General features: G+C 31.7%; 1 protein-coding gene and 1 long non-coding RNA gene across 2 annotated transcripts; both read right to left on the reverse strand.

Moving 5' to 3' along the window:
* Positions 1 to 865: 865 nt before the first annotated feature.
* On the reverse strand, positions 866 to 12902 carry LOC132729417 (uncharacterized). The gene is made up of 4 exons (XM_060715190.1): positions 12834 to 12902; positions 6800 to 6874; positions 5476 to 5784; positions 866 to 2549 (listed from the first exon to the last, which is right to left on the reverse strand). Exons 2-4 carry the CDS (start codon positions 6819 to 6821, stop codon positions 2530 to 2532), a joined length of 351 nt encoding a protein of 116 aa, XP_060571173.1. The 5' UTR covers positions 6822 to 6874; positions 12834 to 12902; the 3' UTR covers positions 866 to 2529.
* Positions 8833 to 11158, reverse strand: LOC132729419 (uncharacterized). The gene is made up of 3 exons (XR_009625617.1): positions 10117 to 11158; positions 9586 to 9763; positions 8833 to 9232 (listed from the first exon to the last, which is right to left on the reverse strand). It is a non-coding gene; the product is annotated as an uncharacterized LOC132729419 (long non-coding RNA).
* Positions 12903 to 12917: the final 15 nt, after the last annotated feature.

Below are 12917 nucleotides of genomic sequence, written 5' to 3' on the forward strand. Positions count from 1 at the left end.
CAAATCCTAGTGAATTATATGCTGATTACAAGAGTCAAATGGTCCAAAAACTAAAAGTCTATTTATGGGATACCAAAGAAGGATATGTGCGACACCTGTTGTTTGTTCAAGTCTGGTACAATAAGTGAAAATGAATACCGTTGACATAATTTCACTCTTTATGATCTGGTTTCCCCTGATGCAATGTGTTACTTCTGTAACGAAACAGGGACAGGTCTAAATGCAAGCACATTCGCATCTTGTATAATTGACTACTATGAAATATGGACTGGAATAGAATAGAAGCTATAATTTTTTACTGTGGCGGATGCAAAACAGAAATACAACTCTGACAAATATACAACTCTGGCAAATGCTTTGCAACAGTTTGCAGTGAAACATTAAGTAAAAATTATATAAAAATATCTAGAAAAGGTCATTTAAAGTAAAAGTTTACGGACGGACGACAGACAGACACCGGACAAATTGTGATCAGATAAGCTCACCTTGTCACTTTGTGACAGGTGACCTAAAACAAAAACAAATTTTCACAGTATACAAGCTCGAAAATAAACTACTAGTTAAGAACCCCCAGCAACATTCCCTCAAGGGCCAGTCCACTTACAATAATTGCCATTTGTGGAAGGACATGAATACAAAAAAATTCAAAATTTGTAGTACTTTATTTCTGACTGTATATATAATGTGTTAGTTTTCTGCTAGTAAGGAATAGTATTTATACACATAAATTAGAAAGAGCCAATTTTTCTCAGGATGAATATGTTTAACTAATGTTTCAACATTTTCTATCTAAGTAAATTTTTTGCAAGTTCCAAAAGATCTTTTAAGCGATCTCAGAAAACAGTTCCCTGAGGGAGCTGAAGACTGCCATCTACCCATATATCAAGTTTCATAAAAATATTTTCAGTACTTTTTGTATTATGACGAGATCCCCTTTTGTGTATGGACGGATTGAGGGATGTGCTCAAAGATTGGTATTTAACTGGCTACTCTTTTGTTCTCTCTATTGTTCTTTTAGCCAAATAAGAGCTTACTGAATGAATAGGATCAAAGGAAATTTACTGTTACCTATTGCTCCCATACCCACCTAAGTATCTTTACGTTTGTATGGACAGACAGTACACCTAAAGTCCCCTCCAGAACCGGTAGGGAACTAATAAAAGCATTTCTGTGACATAATGGGCCATTAAACTACGCATATGATGTAACAATATAAAATTTGAAAAACTCTTCACAAACTATATCATTGTAGTTTACCTCAGTGTACAAGAAGGCACTGCTGGCTGTGTAATGGTACTTCAGTACAATATCAGTGCAGTCTATTAAACGAGTTTCCATTAAAGAAAATCTGGACTGTTTTCACTAAACTGTAAATAATTTACCTTAATGACACATTTCTCTGTGAGAAGCTGCAATGATATCTCATAGCTTTAAATAATCTACCACAGATTACACATTTCCCTGAGAGAAACAGCACTGATATCACACGACTGTTAACAGTTTACCACAGTTTACACATTTCCCTACGAGAAACAGCACCGATATCACAACTGTAAATAGTTTACCACAGATTACATGTTTCCCTGTGAAAAACAGCACTGGTATCTCATAAATGTAAATAGTTCACCACAAATTACACGTTTCCCTGTGAGAAACAGAACTGATATCACATGTCTGTAAGAAACAGCACTAATAATGCATGTCTGTAAATAATTAACAACAGTTAAACTTTTCCCTGTAAGAAACAGCACTGATATCACATGACTGTAAATAGTTTACCACAATTACATGTTTCCCTGTGAGAAACAGCAATGATATCTCATGACTGTAAGTAGTTCACCACAGTTTACATGTTTCCCTGTAAGAAACAGCAATGATATCTCATGACTGTAAGTAGTTCACCAAAGTTTACACCTTTCCCTGTAAGAAACAGCACTGATATCACATGACTGTAAATAGTTTACCACAATTACATGTTTCCCTGTGAGAAACAGCAATGATATCATATGTCTGTAACTACTTTATCACAGTTTACACATTTCCTTGTGAGTAACAGCACTGATATCAGGACTGTAAATAGTTTACCACAGATTACATGTTTTCCTGTAAGAAACAGCACTAATAATGCACGTCTGTAAATAATTAACAACAGTTTCACGTTTCTCTGTGAGAAACAGCGCTGATATCACATGACTGTAAAAAGTTCACCACATATTACACGTTTCTCTGTGAGAAACTGCACTGATGTCATATGCCTTTTAATAGTTTGCCACAGTTTACAATACAGTTACATGTACACGCACATTATCAAAAACATTACAATTTTCTCTCTACTTTTCTAGTCTTCACTCTTTATCTAATGATTAATGTCCAAAGGCTCTAAACAGTCAGCTTAATATACTACACACAAATTCTTCTGGAATAAAACATAATTTTATTTATCATCCCTTTAAACTTGCACTGATTATTTCTTCATCAAAGTTGGCAGGTTGCAAATCCCCCTTCTTTCTTTGCTGATCCTTTTCATGGCTAGAAGTTCAGCTGACTGCCTGAAAAATAAGATAATTTGAAAAATAATTGCTATATTTTTATGTAAAAACAATACAAACATCAAAATCTGACAAATTTTGGACTTTCTTATAATTACAAATAAATATGTTCTCTTTTATTATGTATTTATCTTTAAGAAGCATGAAACAGATGTATTGAATACTCTGTTTATTCACAAATGATCTCTGCTTAATTACAGTTCATAAATAGAGGTGCTTTTTTACATTTGTAACATGGAACACTTTTTATCACAGACAGAGCCCTGACGTCAATGCACATTTACATTGTTCAAGTATGATAAATATATTTGTAGTGAATATATTTGTAGTAAAAATGAAATATATCAACACACAGACTTCCAGGGGCTTTAACTCCTGCCTGGACCCCTGAAAAGACCTTTTAGTCTAAAAGATTGGGTCAATAATTACTTGTATATTTATTTTGACTTTATTTTGTTACATCATAGATTAGAGTCGAATAATAAAATATACACAATATGGATAAAATTACTTACTATCAAACAAATAAAATTAGTATTTCATGAATTTTTAAAAAACAGGGCTCTCGTCAGCATTTTGAGACTGGGGCCAGGGTCCATGCAGGGGGGGAATTTTGCATGATTTTCAAATATTTTTCATCCAAAGGGGAATTTCCACAGAGGAAAATTAATTCAGAAAAAAAAAACAGAAAAAAGTGAATGTAAGATTCAGTTAACAAATAAACATCATTAAGCTTCTTTCATGAAATATTTCTGCAGGGTTTTACGGGACGCAGAATTCTGCGTCCCTATACGCATAAATTTTGACATGTACTCATATAAGTTATCCACTTGCGTCCAAATGTACGCACAAAAATAATCCTAGACAATAGATATTATTGTTTCTGGCCCGACATGATTTTATCTCTTTCTTCTCGAAGCTCACAAAATTCCATTTAAATCTAATACAGTGAGCAGAAAATGCTTGCATTGTTTATTTCTGAAGTTGACATAATTGAAATCTACTGCGCATGCTATTTGCAAGTGCCCGCTGCAGAAACTGATGACGTTTATCGTGCAAGCTACAGTAACTGATGACGTTTACCGTAAAATCTATTTTAGGTAGCTGTTTTTGGTTTTTCTGTTGCTATATTTAGACGGACTATTTATAACAAGCAATTACTATTGGTTAGCGTATCCAATGTCGATGCGAATGTAATTTGTACATGAACGGCGATAATAAAAAAGGCAGTGCTTTTTGCAAACTTATTTTCATAGTGTTATAGAAATTAAGTCGCTGGGTATGTTATTATCGTTGGTGTTATAAATATAATGGTTTCGGCGAACTTAACTTATGACTGGGACATCAAGTATGTCCCAACTTATGAGGAGGTGCAAAAGCGGTTTCGTCATCCTTTTGTTATATGATATTTTTAAAAACACAACATATTTAGCTGACTGGTCTGTAAAAGTTATATATTGTGTGTTTACTAGTTCAGCTAAAAATATATTGTGTGTTTACTAGTTCAGCTAAAATATTTACAAATAGATCAGTACAAATTTTCAGTCTGTTGGTGTAATCACCTTATCAATAACAAAATATGCTACAAAAACTTGACATTGCAGCCACTCACAGACTTATAAGCCTTGGAAATAGCACATGATATTATTGTAAAGGGCTACTAAAGGGCTATAAAAAAACCTAGTGATAAAAGATATTGAAATCATATACTTCTTATGAAAACAGTACAATATACATGCATATCTCTTACAGGGTAAATAAATGATTTTAAGCAAAATAGAGTGGTCTTCATAGTCTTTTATAGTGAAAATAATTTTGGACCCCTAAAATTCAGGCCTGGACCCCTACTTTTCTAGGCTGTGCATCCACTGGACCCCTAAAATTTCAAAGAGATGTAAAACCCTGTTTCTGTTCTTTTTTTGCGGTACAACTTGAAATTGTGCGACATGTTGGAATGCTAAAACCCGTCCGGAACGTTTTATTTATATATACATACTAATTTCCGATTGCCGTTCGCGGAATACTTACTAATTTCCGGTTGCCGTACGCGGAATATGCATTCGCCGATCGGCGTTTTCTATGCCCGTTAAAAATTAATTTCAAGGATTTCAAGGGGGATTTTTTTCGGTTTTAGGGGGAAAAAAACACACCTTTTTGGTGGGGGAATGGGGCCGATATTCGGCCCCAAATTTTACCAAACGAGAGCCCTAAAAATAAATTACAATATAAGGCCATCCTTAAAAAAATGTTTGTTTGCAGTAACGCGACCGACTCACAAAATTTGCCCCTACTCTAAATTTTTTTTCATGGTCTGGATAAAAAAAATTTTTTTTTGAATCAGAAAATTATGCCTTGTGCTTTGTTTTCGTTCTGTTAAAGGTTAATAGAAGAAATAAAATGTAGCTCTTATTAAATTAGAATTCAGTTATCAATTTATTAATTGTTACCAGATTATCAAAGCATATATTGTCCAGCATTTTGAAATTCCATGTTTATTTGGGAGTATAGTTCAATAAAAAAAAAAAAATCGACCTACCTACCCACCTTGAAAATTCTTGGTCGGGTTACTGCAAACAAACATTTTTTAAGGATGGCCTAATGTGTGCTATGTGAGTATACAAGATGCCTTTAAAGGGAGACAAGGATGTTTTACAGCTATTGACTTAGTACAATGTAGTTGCCGAATAGACATCCATTGTTTATGATTTTTAACTACAAGAAGACATAGTATCAACCATTGAAAACAAAGCACAATAGCTCTTGCATTTTGGTAAGCCAAAAACAGCATCAAAATACACCTTATATAAAAGTAAGGTAACTACTATTATATCATTTAAAACTTTATGCAAACCGATTTTTCTTTTGAAAATACTAAACAGTTAGCTGCATAAAAAAGAATTTAAAAAAATTCAGAAATATAACTTACATGCTCGGATATGTTGTATATCAATATTGAGTTTGTGAGCAATTTCGTACCAATCAACTGTCACGGATGTACCAGCTTGATACATTAAGTGAAATAAACGAGCCAATGACTGGTTGTCTGTCTGTGAACGCCAAATCATGAGTAAATTATAAACACGTTGTAGACAGGTTCTATGATCCTCTTTTATTTGATCTACTATAGCCTTTGAGTTTCTCTCTATTAAAAAAGGTCCCAACATTTCCCAATTAGAACCAATGCACTGGGAAATGTTATTAAGGTCCCTCTCAGATGCAATATTTGCTAGAGCAGCTGAAAAAAATAGAACTTTCATTATTTTTATTGTATTACATATATATTCAGACAAATAGTAAACAAGATTTCAATTAACATATTATATAGATAATTGGCATCAGTGCCTTATACTAAATGCCTTTCAATCTGGCACGAGATTTCAAGTGGTTAATGGTTAGAGAAAAACAAGCAGGTACATCATCTTTTTAAGAATTTAAATTAATCTGAGAACTCAGTTTAAGACCAAGCTTGTAGAGGCAAACCAATACTTTTTGAGTTTGGTCAATAGATTGATAAGTGGATGAATAATTTTGATTTTCCTGTCTTAATTTAAAGTTTTGTTTGTTTGTTTTGGGTTTTACATCACATCGACACAGTATAGGTCATAATGCCACGTTCAAGCTTTACTGGTGGAGGAAGACCTCAGGTGCCCTTCCATGCATTATTTCAGACACGAACGGGCACCTGAGTAGAACCACCGACGTTCCTTGGCGTAAGCTAGCTGGAGAACTTCCTCACATGAAAGAATCCAAAGTCCCTGTTGAGATTCGAACCCACAGCGGTGAGGGGCAAGTGTTAATTTAAAGTATTACATTCAAAGTGATAAAAGTCCAACTAAAGGGATCATGGGCCATGAATAACTCACCTGAGATACCAATAAAAGTATCATAAATAATGCAGGGTCCTAATTACCTTAAAGGAGACTTGAGTCAGGGTTCTCAGGTAGGGGTATTTTGTGTTATTTTGAAGAAAAGGGGATTTTGCAAAAAAAAGCAAATTTCAAATATGATATTGTTAAAAGGTTCTTCAGTTTTAGGCAGTTAGAATAAAAAAAAAAAGTATACTAAAAGGGAAGGGGAATAGGGCCTAATTTTTGCCCCATAAATTGTAAAATAACATCTAAAGTCAAACTAAACTAGTTGTAAACTTATTTTTATTCTTAGCTATACTGACCATGATTTTTATTTTGCTGAAATTTTTGTTTGCACAATTATATGTATACACTAACAAAAGAGGGTAAATAAATACAAACCATTGGGCAGGTTGTTTGCCATTTCTGCATATCAAGTTAACATAAATGTCGCAACTCTCTGTCACTGGCTGACTCCTGCAAGAAAGTACAATAAATCTGTTTTAAGGTATTACGGGTAATCTCTTTTTTTTTTAAAGTTACTAAGTTAGGGAATAGACGCTTTGTATATAAATTCGATTAACACTCATTTTTGGTAAATAGACACTAATGTACAGAGTATAATATTTAACATCACTGAGGGCCAAGAGCCTAAATACATAAAATTTATCATACATCAACTAGGACACTTAAATAAAACAACAGTGATATGAAAAGATAATATTGAAATTTATTATATACCTATAAATTTTCTCCCTAAAATACACGCAAATTTTGAAGCGCAAATACGCTTCAACGGTGAAAATTTTTTGTATTATGTTAGTGACAAATATGGTACCAGATATGGAAGTGTCAGACAATTTTGACGTTGGTTCTGATCTTTAATAGCTTTGTATAACGTTCCATTTGAAAACGGGTATAAGAGATTAATACACGGCAGAGTAGGGCCGGAAGGTGATAATCGGCCCGCAAAATGAATAATGGCCCCCAAGGGCTTCAGCCCGAGGGCATTATTCATTTCTGGGCCGATTATCACCTTCCCGCCCTACTCTGTCATGTATTAATGTCTTTAATACACTTGGTAGATCTAATAGTAGCATTTTTTTTTCTAAATAAAAATACTTTGAAATTTCTTTTGTTGAAATTCCTGTCTGCATTTCTATTGTATGTACAGTTCAGTAACTTCTACAGAGTTGTTTACTTTGTGTGTTAAAAGTGCACTAGATCTACTCTAGAATCTGGAAGCAAGTTTTATTTTAATTTTTTTTCCGAATGAATGTGTCGTATTATTTCTTTCAATTTCAATGGTAATAAAACTTTGTTTGTACGAAATACGCTTAAGCTCCTAAAATCAAGAGATTCTTACTTAAAACCTACTTTCACTTCGACAGTTAACTGTTTGATGACGTAAAATGTGACATCATTGTTTCAGTTTGCGCATGTGCACATGTTCAGCAGGCTGATAACTAGTTCTCCGCCCGGGCCGCAAACTCATAATAGGTCACGTGACACTCATAATCAGTTGAAATCATAGGCGATTTTGTTACTATATATGTGACAAGCTCAGCGATTTTTGGCCCAAATGTGATATTTTGGCGAAAATGAGTTATGACTAGTTTGTGGTAGAACAACATCTGCTGAATAGCTGGAAACAATTATTTTTAAAAAAAATACTTGATATTTTATGAAATATTCTAATTTGTATGACATCACCATAACAACAAAAATTACATTTTTAACTTTTATTGGTATATACAAATTAGAAATAATTCCATAATTATACACAATAAAATAAAATAAAAAATTAAGTGACCATTCATCTTAGTGTAATATAATGTAATATCTTGATATAAAAACAATCGTTTGTTTTCAAAAAATCGGTTGCCATGGCAACAAAAATATAAAAAAATTCATCAAATGCAATATTTTTGCACTTAACATGATTAATTCATCACCAAATTAATGCATATATTATATTAAAAGACAACAATATTAAAGACTTTTCAGAAAAAAAAAGGATTTTTCATTTTACCCTTTAATAGTTATTGATATTAACTTTAAACATAAGAATTAAATTCTCAGAATTACAGTAACTTTTCCATGATTAAGGTTAATATCATAACTTAAGTTAGTCAACTTTAAAATGCACATCTATAACATGATAGCATATAAAATATGAATCCAATGCAAAACAAATATTCTTTAATGCACTGATTGCAAAAATGGTGTATTTTGGTTGCCATGGTAACAAAAAAAAATCAAAAATAAAAGAATGATTTAAAATAATTGCATTTTATAAAAAATATTCCTTTTCACAATAACTTCAAAAGTCTCAGAATTTTAACCAAAAAAAAAAAAAAATAAAATAGAAAGGGTTTGCACTAGTTATGTTCCTGACTAAATTTTCAGTTTCATATTCTGATCAATGTGTTTTAAATTGTATAATATGAATAACATATTAGTTTATTTTTAAATTGAAATATTTTCAATTAATTTAAAACAATTACAATAACAGATTCTAGCAATCACATGGGAAGTCACAAATGAGAGTTCATTTGTGTCCTTGAATTATAGTCTTTTTTTCAACCCCATGTTGAGGGTTTGACCCAAACAGGGTAATAGCAACTATGTCTCCTCATATGTCTTCAGGTTTTGTAAGCAAAAAGTGATTCATATATAAAACTTGTTTCACAATTAAGTAAAAAAATTGTAACACCTGCCACTGTAGTATTCAGCTTTTTCAGGGATACTTCTAAAGACAAATTCTATAAAATTGTAATTCACTTTTGGTATACTGTCAAACATAGACAAGTCATTGACTTCTCACATGCCACCCTGAAATAACAAAAACCTGAATAAGTATAAATGAAACAATATAGTGTATATGATGATTTGACTACAATATAGTGTATATGATATTTGACTGAACAGAATTGAACTATAAGTAAATTGTTGTAAAGTGTTGCACAGCTATTGGGTTCATATAATGTCTTGTTCATCATGTTAGTTCTTGTGTAATATATTACAGTCTATATATCATGTACAAGTGGCAGTAACATTCATCTTGAACATGACTAAAGTAATCTGAATCTACATATGTGCATGTATTGTGGTTGGAACACTGCACTCTTTATTTCAAAAGTAAAGAAAATGTGGAATATTGCATAAATTTATATATACATGCTTACCCAATTGAAGTGTTTTTTTATCTTGACCAATACAGTACAGTTGATACAAGTGATTGTCTTTTTTACTCTAACATAACCCTGGTGCTCAATAGGGCATAGAACTATGTCACACATTGTGCCTCATTTCCAACAATAGTTTAGTATATTCATCAGCAAATAGGTGAACTATCTATGTCTTCTGAAAATTATGTATATATATTTTTAACAGCTTAACATTATTTACAGAGTATTTGCATAAAACAATACAGCATTATTTTTAAATATAAACTTAAAATTTAGTTCATGTTACTGTACAGAGTTATGTAATTTTAAAACAATTTTTTTAAGATCTCATCTTACATCATATATAAAATGCTAAATTGCAAATAAGTTACATTACTTTCAACTGCATTTCAGGAAATTTATCAATACCATTATTTGATAAAAAGGGTTGAGAATGGTCAGTTTATGATGATTATTTACATATGTATACAAAGATTACATTCATATAGTAAATCATTTGATCTTTAAACCAAGTATCAAAACACTTACAAGTACATTTCCTTGAAGAATATGGCTCCAACATGCTGGATAATCATATTATCTACTTCAAAACTCTGATGAACTAAGTTGAAGATCTTAAATGTATGTTGGCTGTCAGACCTAAAACAACAACACAAAATATTTCATCAGCAAAAAGTGCTGGCTCATGAATGTTAAAAATATCCTGATAGCAGGGCTTCTGTTATTAAAGTTTGGGAGTCATTTACACCTTGATTTTGGCTTCCAAAATGTAATGCTTTTCCTTCTTTACCTACAAAGTGACTTCCAATTACATACATTTTGCAGTCTTTGACTGCCAATGTTTGGAATTTAATGGAAACCCTGCTGGTAGAACATGCCATGTGGTATGAGTAATGTGAATATAATATGATTTATTGTAGATACCACCAAAGGCAAAGGGCTAATAAAAATAAATGCATTTTAATTTTTATCTATGGTCACATCTTCAATCACAGTACTAGATATATTTATTGTATTTCAAAAGCAGCAGTACTGTAATTATTGACAAATGATTTTCTATTACAATTCAAGATCAATTTAGCAAAGGAAATGTTATCCCTGTACTGAAGCCTTGTCATATATTTCCTTTTTTTAAAATATTTTATACAGTATAAATCTACTTGATGTAGATCTATGTCAAGCTCATTCATTGTAAACAAATTGCAAAATATGTTATGTGTCCAATTACATTTTTTGTCATAGTGATGTAGAAAAAATACTGTAAACAAAAATGAAGTGCCAACTTTTGTTTTCTTTTTTCTTTTATTGCAGCCTTGACTTCAATTTATTTTGTAAAAAAATCAATGTCTAATTTAGAAAAAAAGTTAACAATAACTTTCTATAAAGACCATGACAAATACAAATCGAGTGCAATAAACAATGTATCCCAGAAATGTGTCTGTCATAACCTGACCTAGATGCCGGCCATGTTTTTTTTATATAAACCAGTTCAAGTGTCATGGTCCCATTTATTTAATTGTTTAAAGTAAAAATACGATGATTATTCATATTCAAAATATATCAGAAAAAAATAATGAACAGAAAAAGCATAAATAATAAAATATGCACATACCTTTATATTTATTTAAACCTCCAAATATGCAGTACTTAACACAACGTAAAAGGAAGTGAATCTACATGTGTTTACTCGCTGACCTGACTCCTAAGTTTACACAGTGTATTTATTCTAAATATAGATTTTTGGGAAATGTTTATTGTGGAAGCTGAGAAGGGCTGTTCAAAAAGTATTTTTTTTATTTCTTTTTAGTTTATTTTATTCTTTCTACTTTCAAAGATACTCTGTTTTGAAGGGAAACCCTAAAAATTAAGACATGAAAACTCGCGTGACTTTACAAGCGTTTTTCTCACAATGATTAAAAACTCAATTGGGCCAAAAATCGCTGAGCGCGTCACATATAGTAACAAGTGTTTTAACCAAAATTATTAAAGGCTGGCCGGCTTTGCAAGAATTACATATTCATCCGTCAGTCATAAATTTATTTCTTGACAACTACATTTTATTTTTTGAATAAAACAAAAAAGAATATAATAAAAAGAAATTATGTTGTAGTAGCTTTCTGAGGCTATGTATTTTTCTACTCGCAACGTTGAAGAATTTGATATCAATTTTCCTTCACTGCTCGTAGCAAAATACAAAGCCTCAGAAAGCTACTTCAACATAATATTCCGTAAATACTCAGAAATTAAACCGAAAATACATAAAATTATTTAGTGTAATTCATATTGATTTCAGCATAAAATATTTAAAACGGTATGCCTCCATTTTCATGAAAACGTGAAAATGTCTAAAATATTGTTATGTGAACAACGAAAGAAATCTACACATTGCAATCGGCACTTTAAATATAAAGATATAAATTTACCAAAAAAAAAGGTTATAATATGCAAAAAAAACCCTTATTATGTTTGTTAGTCATGAAGCAGAAAAAGGGTGAAAATATGAAAATACTGCAAAAACCAGACAATAATTGTATATTAGCTGTTAATTATCCGGTGAATGGAAACTCATACTTGAGAATTAAACTTAATTGTGATGCAAGCCCCAGCACAAATTGTCAATACCCTTAAAATTTGAGAAAACACCTTAAACAGTAAAAGAGTTTTAAACACAACACATTAAACAGTAAAAGGGTTCAAACACAGTAGAGGCATTGTCCATTTGACTAGTGACAATTTTATGTTATTTTAATCTCCTGTAGATTAGACCCCTATGTATTTTTTTCAGGAGTAAAACTTGTATTCCAGGATATAGCCTTAATGTAGTCCATTTAGACATAAACCGCAGTTTTGAAGCTTTTTTCTTTTTCAATATTAGTCAAATCTGCATGAACTATTGAACATTAAAAAAATTCACGTTTTGAAAAATGAATGTGAAGCTTAACTGCTTTAGGCTTACTGTAATATTATTCATACATGCATACCTTTAACGTGTTATAATGTTTCATCTTTCGAAATTCTTAGCCCTGTCTTTAAAAAAAAAAAAAAAAAAAAAAAAAAGTGACCTACTTCCTCTTTGCATCCCCCTAGTGAAAACCAAATCAATCACCAAACAAATGAATACGGTATAACTTATCACATGTCCATGTTATTCAAAATGGCTTATCAGTATATACAGTATAGCCAGTTGAAAATAAATAACATATAACTTTTAAGATTATCTTTACTTAAACAGAGAAATATATTACCGCACAAGTTGTCTTTCGCCACCTCACCTTCGCCGCCTTGCCTGATTACAAATGGCGTGCGAAACTAAGGGAGGTAAATACTAT

The sequence above is a fragment of the Ruditapes philippinarum genome, unplaced genomic scaffold (assembly GCF_026571515.1).
Source record: "Ruditapes philippinarum isolate M1 unplaced genomic scaffold, ASM2657151v2 ctg529_1_1_1_1, whole genome shotgun sequence".
NCBI classification, from domain to species: Eukaryota; Metazoa; Mollusca; class Bivalvia; order Venerida; family Veneridae; genus Ruditapes; species Ruditapes philippinarum.

What these genes read in the sequence shown, in the direction of transcription:
- LOC132729417 (XM_060715190.1), bottom strand. Translation starts at nt 6,821, where the DNA reads ATGGCAAACAACCTGCCCAATG. An exon ending in GGCAAACAACCTGCCCAATG is followed by an intron (nt 5,785 to 6,799) that starts GTTTGTATTTAT and finishes TATTTTTTTCAG; the next exon opens with CTGCTCTAGCAAATATTGCA. An exon ending in TATACAACATATCCGAGCAT is followed by an intron (nt 2,550 to 5,475) that starts GTAAGTTATATT and finishes CTTATTTTTCAG; the next exon opens with GCAGTCAGCTGAACTTCTAG.